The sequence below is a fragment of the Talpa occidentalis genome, unplaced genomic scaffold (genome assembly GCF_014898055.3).
Source record: "Talpa occidentalis isolate TD23 unplaced genomic scaffold, MPIMG_talOcc4v2.1, whole genome shotgun sequence".
NCBI classification, from domain to species: Eukaryota; Metazoa; Chordata; class Mammalia; order Eulipotyphla; family Talpidae; genus Talpa; species Talpa occidentalis.
In genome coordinates, this window is record NW_026555331.1 from 16,659,863 (window position 1) to 16,671,982 (window position 12,120).

Consider the following 12,120-nt stretch of genomic DNA (forward strand, 5'->3'; position numbering starts at 1 on the left):
TATGTGACTGCAGTCAAGTGTAGGACTTCAAAACAGACACATCCAGCTGAGCCAGTCAACGCTGGACTAGGAGAGGAGACATAATCATAACATTTTGGGGTAGTTTGCCATGCAACTGTATATAAACAAACACAGAGGTTGTAGAGAAAAGATGAACAATTAAACAGAACAAGATGCTTGTTCTGAGATAAAATGATAAATAAATTACAGAAAAATAATGTGTTTAAAGTAAAAAATACTAAACCTTTCCTATTTGAAATTGATGGCTGACCTACTAAATTTTACTATAAAGTGAAATGAATTCTCTTCACTCTAAATTGTTCAAATACAGTATGTTTAAAATAAAAGGTAAATTTGCCTGTGACTATGCAGGTGCCTCTCTTTTTCTTTCTCCATTACCTAATAAACCTGTCCTTTTAAAATGCAAAAATAATAATAATAATAATAATAATAATAAAAGGTAAATTTATTAAAAGTCAAATGGAGTTTGGGGAAAATAAGTTCATTTAAAAAAATCACAAATTAATATGAACACAGACAAATGTAAAAACATTTTCCACTTAAAGTTAACACTTACTCAGTTCAGCTTCTTCTGTCCTTGCTTTCATCTTTCCATGAATTAGACTGAGTGCAAATGAGCCATTGATCTGGTTGGCTGAATAAATCAATGTGGCTTTACATTTTCTACTACCATTCCCTTGTAACAACAGATAATAGCTAGAACACTCTCCTTTCACTTCAACATCTGGAACTAAACAAAAACAATTATTTTGCGAAGCATGTGAAAATTCAGCAAGTAACATGGCAATATCATACACTAACCCACAGGGTATAATATTTCTATGTTATTTTAAAGCAAGCTCTTTTCCAATACATTTGGGGCCAGTAATTGTTCATTTAACCAAGGCAGCCATAAATGCAGAGAATCATAACAATAATGATACAAACTATAAACATTTTACTTTAAATTAAATCTATGTACATTCACTCATTAACTCTTTTTTTTTCTTTTTTTTTTTTTTTTTTAATAGAGGCATGTTATTTATTTATTTGTTTGTTTGTTTGTTTGTTTTGTTTATACATGCACTGGGTACAGTCAGAAGCGCGGGAGGGCGAGAGAATTCACCAGAGCCAGAGCGGGGAGCAGAGCAGGCAGAAGGACCGAAGCACACTGCTGAGGGGAGCAGCGGGCGGCAGGAGAGGTCTGCGCGCCATGTGGGACCCTCCTCCAGTGGCTGGGGAGCAGCCGGGGTCGAACCAGCGCTGCAGAGGCCGCAGGCAGCTTTGCAACTCAGCGCTCAACCACTGTGCCACCGGGGAGGCCCATTTACTCATTAACTCTTGAGGTGGCTCACTAGAATTCCAAGAATATGGATCTTATGTAACATAGCCATAATATGTCAACTACTATTTCCAGCTTCGTATCTTCACAGGGGAATAAATCTACCCCTACAAGAATACACAAGCCAACTGGTGGGACGAAAGCTGTACAGATCTACTGAAGAGCAGCTTTTTGTGTCTTGCAGTGGGCATCCGTAATGTATTTTACAGAGGGAATAGAGAACATGCATTAATCTGGCATGCCACTTACATGAAGGTCAGTTAAGATAGCTTCTAGCGTTTTTTTTTTTTTTTTTGTGGGACCCTCGCCGGCGGCCAGGGAACGAACCAGCGCTGCAGAGGCTGCAGGCAGCCTCGCAGCCTAGCGCTCAACCGCTGCGCCACCAGGGGAGGTCCAGCTTCTAGTGTATTTTAAAAACAAATCAAGTGAGGGTTACAGTGAAGGTTGAAGAAAAACTGTGACACATTAAAAAGAGTAGCAGAGTACTTTTTGTTGAAGATAGTGAATTGGACATAGCATTTATTTTCACTATCTCCTGAAGTTCCATGAAAAGAGAATAAAGATATTTAAAAAACATAAAAAGCATAAATCTTAGTGAAATCAGTCAAATGAAGAAATCCAAAACACAGTATGATTTCACTCATACATGATACTGAAAGAAGAAAGCAAAAAGAATGAAGTAAATATAACAAAACAAACTTTTTTTTGATTATAAGAGCAAATTAGTAATTACCAGAAGGGAAGCGGGAAAGGAGATGAACAACTGGGAACAGACCTCAGTCACGTCAGTGCTAAGGAAAATTAGGAAAACAGTAGAGTGGAGAAAACAGACAAGAAGCATAATTATACTACAAACACCCAACAAGAGACTTCGGGGTGATGGCTACAGGCAACTTGGAAGCAAAACGAAGGTGAAGTGAAACAGGAAGATAAGTTGAAAGTCTGTTTGAGAACTAGCTTGGTTTCCTGACCTTTCCTATCCAGGCAAATGATTTTCCTTTCCTCAGCTCAGAAGACTATTGGTTTATTCTCTGTAGAAAGTTAAGAACTGGCCTGCTTGTAGAAATGTGGTCAGTCCTACAGGAGACTGAGGAATCCCAACACTGGGGGGCTATCTAACGTGATGGCACAGCCAGAGCTAATGATAAATTATTAGATCATTAAAATTAAGATCACAGTGGTCAACAAGCTCTACCCAGTGCTCAAATTTTCTAATCAGGTTTCTTGTGCTCTCTCTTAAATATGGCAGGCAGCAAAACACTACTGGACTTTGAAGAAAGTCTGTAGTATGGAAACTAGATGCCAAAGGAAACAGCAAAAAAGAGGCTTATCGAGTAATTAAGAACAAGCAGCAAAAATCAGAAAGCCAATGACCTACAGCTCCCACCCACTTCCCCACCTCCTCACTCCCTAGCCTCTGCCAAATCTGCGCCACTGCCTGATTTTGTAAATAGTTTTACTGGACTGCAACTACTCATACTCACTTACTTATCACCTAGAACTGCTCTAGAACTGCCCCAGCACAGAAGAGTCGAGTAGTTGAAATCCTGAAACCTTGAAAACACGTACATGAAAGAAGTTATTCATTAAAACTACACTGTGCAACTACACTTGCATTAAATGTCCATAACAGACAAATCTTTACAGACCAAACTAGATTAGTGGTTGTGGAAAAGTTGGTAGAATAAGCAGGTGATAGGAACAGGGAGTTGTTGACATGGAGTTGAATTTTCATGTGATGAAAAACTCTAAAATTTATTGTGGCTGCACAACTCTGCAAATAAACTAAAATCCTTAGAACCATATACTTGAAATGGTTGAATTTTATGGTTTTGTAAATTATATCTGAACAGAACTGCTTCTTTTAAATTTATGATTATTTGTTTGTGTCACCCACAAACAAATGTAGGGTTCTGCTCACAAGAAAAGGTCCTAGGATTTTAGGATATATATGTGTGTCTATATATGTATAAATCTATTTGTATATATGTGCAAATATAGACTAAGAAAAAATCTATAACTTTATTACAATACCTTATTTCATAGATATAAACAAACATACTGTGGGTTAAAGTTGATCTATCAAACAACCATGAAATACCAAAATTATTTCTTTTGCAATTAGCTTACAATAGAGAGATTAATCCTTGTTACATACTGATCTTATAAAAGGAATTTAAATAATGGTTATTAGAAAGGAAAGTCACTTGCTGCTACCAGCTGTATTTGAAACTAAGGTCTGCCAAGAGTTACAGTGACCTTAATTAATATACTAACTTAGCATTTTGCAAACTCAAGTTATATGTGTCTCTTCAAACCATGACATCCTTTTCACATTCATTTTAAATCCTATCACCTTTTATTAGCACTTTAATCACTGAAGCTTATAATTACAACAAGCTTATTTTCCTCAAAAGAAAAATATTTATTTTAAAGAACTCCCCTAACACAGTGACTATGCAGTCATTTAAAAAACATTGTTCCAGATCTGTCAACTGTTAATTGAAGACTTATTAAATAACTTTTTAGTAAACACCACAGAGACTAACAGATTTACAATTAGCATAGTTATTCAACTCTTCTAGCTCTTCCTAAAGAAATAAGAGGAAATGATTTTAACACAAAATTTCTCCGTATTTTCAGCTGTGATTCTTAAGACTATCAACTTAGCTTGATTGGCTTGCATGCCCATTTCCATCAAAAACAAACATCCATTTTGGATGTACTATAAAGGTAAAGTAGGAGGAGGAAAAGAAGAAAGTACAAGTGTTTGCTAGTTGTATCAAATATTCAAATAATGTATAAACTAGTTATGAAAACATGTCTCATTATTAACTTCATTAGCAACAAAATTCTAGTCCAAGAAAAATCAAGTGCTATATCAATAAGGTTCTCAGGATTCTTAACTGTAAGAAATCACTTTTACTGGAACAGCTCAACAGTATCATAATATGAACAAAATCATAATATGAAGGGGCAATAATCCATATATCATAGTCCATATGGTATAATTAAAAATATGCAGGGTGATCAGGGAATAGAATATTCAAGTTAAGTGAATGTTCTGATATACTGACAAGAATTATATACATTCCGAATTATATACATTCCTTAAGAATCAATAAAATATCAATTATTTTGATAATCATGCCCAATATTATATAAAACAAAATTCAGTTTTCAATGTATACATTTTAGGAGGATACATACTTTCCAACAATGGTATCACTGATCAAACAACTTAGAAGCAATTTTTGAAATGGCCTGTAGGGTCAACGGGGGTAGCACAACAAAAACAACAAATTACTTCATATTCATAAAGCATTTTCCAAAGAGTGTGTTTGCCTCCCACCTCATTCCTCAGACTAAACTTTGAATGATCAAGCATAGAACTTAACTACCACTCAGGCTGTCCAAGAAAATACTAGTTGCTCACTTCTAGCAAGAATCTAAAATGGTTTAAGAAATGATAGATTGTTGAATAGGTGTATGAAGCCTCCAATTGTGAAGATTACAAAACTGCAGATGGATTTATTATTTCCACCAGGACTATTTTAAACAGTAAGTTTAGGATCACAAGCTATATACATTTTCTCTTAATCGCAACACAATAAAATACACAATTTGAAAGCTAAAAGGAATAAAGGAGGTATTGAGAAGATAATTCAAGATATTACTATTATGAACAATGACCTCTTTATTGTTTCATACAAACAGAAAATACTTCAGACTGGACCGAATAAGAAAGAGCTAAGGCAGAGCGTATAGTGTTTACCTTCACTACCAATTGTTAGTTCAAACAAATTTGTGAGATACACTAAAAATTACCCACATTTTCTATCTAAGGAGTTAAAGTTCTCAAATCTTGATTGTTCTTTTTTTCATAATAAATTCAATTTTTACTTAGAAAATCTGAGTTGTATCCATTGGCTTTTTATTACTTTCATTGAGGTAACATTTTTTATAACACTGTATATGACTCTTAATCCTCTTTCTACCTGAAAGTATCTGAAGGGCTCTCTTCACTAGAAGTGGGTCTCTAGCCTAGGGTTTAGAGAACTCACTAGGCGAGGTTCTTCATCTTGGGAGCACATTGAGACATGGGGGTGCTTTATAAACTATTGAGGCCCTGGTTGCCTGCCCACAGATCTGGATTAAAGGATTCTCAGAGAGGATCCAGCTTGACTTTCTTTCCTTTTTTTTTTTTTTTCTCAATCTCTGTGAAGGTGATTCTAATGTAAGCTGGTGTTGGGAATCACTGAAATAGAAGTAGAAACAGAACTCTGCATTTACGTCTAGGGGCTTTCAGGTGATTTCTCAAAAAAAAAAAAAAGATTTCAATAAGGTATAATTTGCAGGTATATGTACATGTGTATATGTACATGTATGTATATACATCTATGTCTAAGTCAGATCAATGTAAGGAAATTATACAATTGCACATCAATTCACCATAATCCAGTTTTGGAAAACCTACATTATCTCTTTGTAGTATATCTCCCTTCCTAACCATGGCCTCAAGTAACCACTGATCTACTTTCTGTCTTCTTTTGCCTTTTATAGAAATTTCACATAAATGAAATCATGTAAGTAAACCTGATTTTATAAACTTAGCATACTTGGGTACACCCAATACTTTCCATGTCTTTATATTGCTGAGGAATATTCTACTGCATGGACAAAACAAACTGTACTTATCTAATCACTAGTTCACAGATATTTGCAGTTTCCAATTCTAAGTTGTTATGAGTATTATCTTTATAAATATTAGCTTTCAAGTGTTTGTGTGAACATGTTTCCATTTCTTCTGGATAAATACCTAGGAATAGATATGCTGGATTGTATAGTTCAGGGTAAGGTTAACTGCCAAACTGTTCTCCATAGGAGCTATACCATTTTACATGCTTACCAACAATGTGTGAAATTTGCAATTAATCCACATCCTCTCAACATCTGATAGCCACTACTTTCAGTTACAGCTATTCTGGTGAGTTTATTGTAGAATTGCATTGTGGTTTTAATTTACTTTCTCAAAAATCTAATGACATTGAACATCTTTCATGTGCTTTCTTAGTCATATATCTACAGTGAAATGTCTAATCAAACCTTTCACCCACTTATTAACTGGGTTGTTTCCTTACACAATTTTAATTAAGAAATTTTGAATATATACTTCTGCCCATTGTTAGGTATATTTCTTTTTGAAACTTCGATGTACTATGTGTTTATCAAAAAATGGATATTTTTAATTTTGATAAATTTAAGATTTTTTTCTTTTTATAGATTGGTCCCATGGGTGTGTGTTTCCTTACAGCTTTTCTTTTACACTTCAGTTTTACACATATAGTTTTAGTGCCTACATTTAGGTAAAGTTTTTGCTATTCTAGGTCCTCTGCAATTCCATATAAATTTTTTAACAGCTTGTCAATTTCTAGGAAAAATCCTTCTAGAATTCTGTTAGGGATTAGACTGAATTTATAGGATAATTTGGACAGAAGTGCCACCTTCATAATATTGAGTGTTCCAACCTACGGACATGATATATCTCTCCATTTAATTGTATCTTCTCTAACTATTCTCAATGTTCCTTGTAGTTTTCAATATAAAGTCTTGTACTTCTTTTGTTAGATGCAGTTCTCAGTATTTTATGCATTGATTGTTGGTCTAATTTTCTTCTTTCAACTTATTTGGATTTTGTTCTAGCTTCATGAGGTTGATGTTTGGATTATTGGCTTTAGATCTTTGTTCTGCCTTAAGAAAAGCATTTAAGATTCTCTTAAGACTGCTTTAGTTGTTTTCTATTAATTTGATATTTTGTTTTTATTTTCAATCAGTTAAAACTGTTTTTGACTTATCCTTTGATTTCTTTTTTGGCCTAAGGGCTATTTAGAATGTTATTTAACTTAGGGTAAATACCTAGGAGTGGAATTGCTGGATCATATGGAAGCTCTATCTTTAAAAGGTTGAGGAATCTCCACACAGCTTTCCATAGTGGTTGGACCATTTTGCACTCCACAAGCAGTGCAGGAGAGTTCCTTTTTCCCCACATCCTCGCCAACATTTGTTGTTGTTAGTTTTTTTACATATGTGCCATTCTCACTGGTGTAAGATGGTATCTCATGGTAGTTTTGATTTGCTTTTCCCTGATTACAAGTATGTTGAGCATTTTTGCATATCCTCTTTGGAGAAGTTACTTTTTAGCTTTTCTGCCCATTTTTTGACTGGATTATTTTGTTTTTGTTGAGTCTCATCATCTCTTTGTAGATTTTTGTGATCAGTCCTTTATCATTAGTGTTGTGTGCAAAAATTTTCTCCCAGTCGGTGGGGTTTCTCTTTGTTTTGGTTATTATTTCTTTTGCTGTACAGAAGCTCTTTAATTTGATGTAGTCCCAGCTGTTTATCTTTGCCTTCACTATCACTGCTTTGGGTGATGTGTCCGTAAAGATATTTTTGAGGTGCATGTCAGGTAGAGTTTCACCTATATTTCCTTCTATATATTTCATGATTTCAGGTTTTATGTCTAGTTCTTTAATCCATTTTGAGTTGGTTTTTGTGCATGGTGTTAGGTAGTAGTCAAGCTTCATTCTTTTGCATGTAGCGACCCAGTTTTCCAGCACCATTTATTGAACAAACTTTCTACCCAAAGGACACAGAAACATTAATTCAAAAGGGCACCTGCACCCCTATGTTTATCACAGCACTATTTATAATAGCTAAGCTATGGAAACAACCCAAATGCCCAAAAATAGATGACTGGATCAAGAACATGTGGTACATATACATAATGGAATATTACTCAGCAATCAAAAAAGACAAACACATGCAGTTTGCAGCAACATGGATGGAGCTAGAAGGGATCATGCTCAGCAAAATAAGTAAGAAAGAAAAAGAAAAATACTGGATGGTCTCACTCATAGCAGGAATTTAGAAAACCTAAATAAGTGAAGAGGAAAAAAGACTAATTGTAATAAAGTAAAAATCAAAATCAACAAGCAACTATAGACCAGAGATACACAATGGTGGAAGAGAGGGTAAGAAGAAGAGGGATTAGGGTCAGAATAAGGAGGGTGGAAATTGTATGGGGAATATAACCAAAATGAAAATGCATACACTATGCAAAAATGAAAAATGATGTAAAAATTATATAAAATAAAATAATTTTTAAAAAAGAATGTTATCTTAGTATTTTATTTAATTTCCAAATATTTGAAGTATTTCACACATTTCTTTCTGTTGTTAATTTTCTAATTACATGAAAATGAAATTAGAAATCATCATTTTAAATGTATTGAGCTTTGTTTATTGAGCTAACATATAGATGGTCTATCCTGAAGAATGTTTGAAGACCTGAAGAAAATGAGTATGGTGTCCAGTGTCCCTGTTCAGTAAAAGCATCAATGAAACTGGTTAGTATATTCAGTCCTAAATTCCTTGCACCTAGAAACATGCCTTGCACACAGCAGGCACACAATACATAGTGGCTGACTGAAGAACACGTGGTCTCTGCCAACAAAATCTCTCTCAAAAATCTTTCTCAGGGCCCTTTACCTGCCTTTCAAGATGGAAATTATTTCTGGATCAGTTATGCTATGTCATTTTAATCTTATTAGTTTCAGTTTACTATTTTGAAACACTTTCATTACTTTTGATCTGAGCACATGCTTCATTAATTCAAAACATTTTATCAGCTCATATTAGCCTAGCCCTTTAAAAAATATTTTTAGTGGAAGATGCTCAGCAAAACAGTAAGAGATGATTTTTTTTTCCCCAAAAGTACCTTTAATTTTTTCCTTTCAAAAGAATTCCAATTAAAAAAATAAAGCAAGAGGGCCTCCCTGGTGGCACAGGGGTAAAGACACAACCTGTGAAGCAATCCGCAACCACTGCAGCACGAGTTCGATTCCCAGCCAGCCAGGGAGAAACCCACATGGGGGGACAGACCTCTCCTATCTTACCCACTGCTCCTCTCAGCAGTGTACTTTGGTCCGTCTGCCTGTCCTGTTCCCTGCTCTGTCTCTGGCGAATCCTCTCCCCCCTTGCATCTCTGGCCTGTACCCCAATTCTTATATAAAAATAAATCTTTAAAAAAAATAAAATACAATAAAGGACAGAACTCAGGATTGTAAAATTACCATGCATGACCTACACATGCATCCAGATAGGTAGAAATTGTATTACTTTTGTCAGTAAAGCAATTTCTTAATTTCTCTCTATCTTAGGTTTCTCATTTGTAATATCAAATTAGACAATGATTAAATGCCCATTTTTTGACAATTCCATAAAAACTCTGAACATATGGTGAGTCAGGCAAGCACTTTCCATTATAAAACTGGCTTGTCAATACAAGTTTCAAACATAGAAATCTTCAGAAATACAATAGGGTTAATTGCATTTTTCATATATTTATTTTGTGTTTCTTATAATATCATAGTACTTCTGGAAATTTCACTAAAAATCACTTAAAATTATTCTTTCACTACCTAGCTTAAGAGTATTTTGAATGGGGCACTGTTTTTCTATTTTAGGTCAAACAGTGAGCAATAGCTGATATTCACTGATTTTTTTGATATACAAATACAAGCTGAGGAGATAGACATGATGTCAGGAATAGAGTATATTTGCGACTTTAGATAGGATGGCAAATTGGATTCTGCATGAGAAAATGATTTTGGAACAAAGGCACTCCACAATTGAGACCCTTAGACATAAAGCTATCTAAAAGGGAAGAACTAACCTCCTGCCTCCCATCATGACATAAGCCCCCTGAGGGCAAGTACTGTTCTGTTTATGCTGGTCCGCATGTAAAACAGTGCTTACTGTAACTTGTGTTACTCAATAAAAATATCTTTTTGTAAAATTGAATATTTAACACATTCAAACAAATATGTGTAATTGCTTACATACACACAAAATGAATTAACTGTTTTTGCCACAATGGTAGCATAACAATTGCATACCTTGCTGTTTCAAGCAGCAGCTCTTACACATTGCTTTTATTGATAGCTAGGTGCTACTGAATACAACTGTAATGAGTAAGACTTATAATCACCTCTCCTTATCTATTCTCTGTTACAGTATAAATTCCAAGAGAGCAGAAGTCAAGTCTGTCTTATTCACACTTATCTTCAAATTAGTCTATAATATCTGCTCGGTCTTAAAAAAAAATTAAATAAATAAATCAAATAAATAAATAAATAAATAAATAAATAAATAAAAGGTATGACAGACTGAAGGACTCACAAACTGACTGTATAAATAAACAACAAGGTCATAAAAGAGTAAAAGGAGGAAATAGTTTTAGGAAATACTATAAAAATGAGTTTGGAAGAAATGTAATATGTAGAGCAACAGTAGAGAAAAGCTGGATATAATTCGGCAGGTAATAGGGAAACAGTTTTGATGTGATCTGATAGGTGATCTTGAGATGAGAAAAGACTACGTAGTAGCACTGTGAAAGGGATAAGAAGTTACCCACTATAAGGGGTTATTAAAACTTTTACACTAGAGGCCTCCCCTGGTGGCACAGCGGTTGAGTGCTGGGCTGTGAAGCTGCCCGCAGCCTCTGCAGCGCCAGTTCCATCCCCGGCGGCCAGCGAAGGTCCCACATGGTGCGATAGACCTCTCTTGCTGCGCCCGCTGCTCCCCTCAGCAGTGTATTTCGTCAGTCTGCCTGTTCTGTTCCCCATTCTGGCTCTGGTGAATCCGCTCGCCCTCCTGTGCTTCTGACTGTACCGAGTACTTGTACAAATAAATAAATAAATAAATCTTTTTTAAAAAATTAAAAAAAAAAAAAAACTTTTACACTAGCTAAAAATTGACTATGCTTTTAACAAAAGAGTTCTGTCAACAGGATAAATAATTTCCCATACAGAAAGTGTTATGGATAGAAAAGAACTTAATTATCCACTGTCCAATCTGATTTTGTTTCTACTTCTAAGATAAAAATAATACTGCAAAGTGCTAGCTTAATCAGCCCTTAATGACACAGACTAATCAGTAATCAACAGTCTGGTTTCTAAGACTACCATGTGATATATATCTTTTTATTATTCAGAAGTTACAAATATTAATTCCCAAATTTTAAGACGTGATAATTTTTTTTAAAAATCACATCAAGTCACATAATATCTTCAAAAAGTTGCACTGAAAATAATGCCCCCCAAAAGAGAAGGAAAGCCTAAGTTAATAGTCAATTCAAATACAATAAAGTACTTTAAAATGAGAACCTTGAACGTAATTGCCACTTAAAGTTGGAGAAAGTTACAAGAGGAAAATAAATAACAGATAATCTAGAATATGTTCAAGTTTAGTTAGGAAATATTAATGTCTGATTTATATTAATCAATCTGAAACGTATTATATTGAGAAATGAATAAATATTATGCCATGATTTTATGAAATTGACTCTATTGCTATCCAGCAAATCTGTTTCTGATTTTGTTTTGGCATAAATGAAAATCCCCAGGCATACATTTATTCCCTGTGAATTGAGAAGAATTAAAGCTATTATTTCTAAACACTGCATATAATAGTACAGTGCAAGAAGAAACAACGCAAGTGTCCAACAACAGATGAGTAGATTTAGAGATGCAATATAGATACAAAATGGGCCTCCCTAGTGGTACAAGGGTTAGGATGCAACCTGTAAAGCTGTCTGCAGCCACTACAGCATGAGTTCGATTCCCGGCCGGCCAGGGAGCAACCCAGATGGCACAGCAGACCTCTCCTGACTCGCCTGCTGCTTTGGTCAGTGTGCCTGTTCTGTTTCTCACTGTCTC

General features: G+C 34.8%; 1 protein-coding gene across 4 annotated transcripts in view; it reads right to left on the bottom strand.

The window, feature by feature from the left end:
• MTBP (MDM2 binding protein) overlaps nt 1-12,120 on the bottom strand; it is a 71,139-nt gene that overhangs the window by 31,228 nt on the left and 27,791 nt on the right. For all 4 annotated transcript variants that reach the window (XM_054692005.1, XM_054692004.1, XM_037502205.2 and 1 more), the window contains exon 12: nt 578-751. In XM_054692005.1, coding sequence (XP_054547980.1) covers nt 578-751 — 174 coding nt within the window. The remainder of the gene's footprint in view (nt 1-577; nt 752-12,120) is intronic.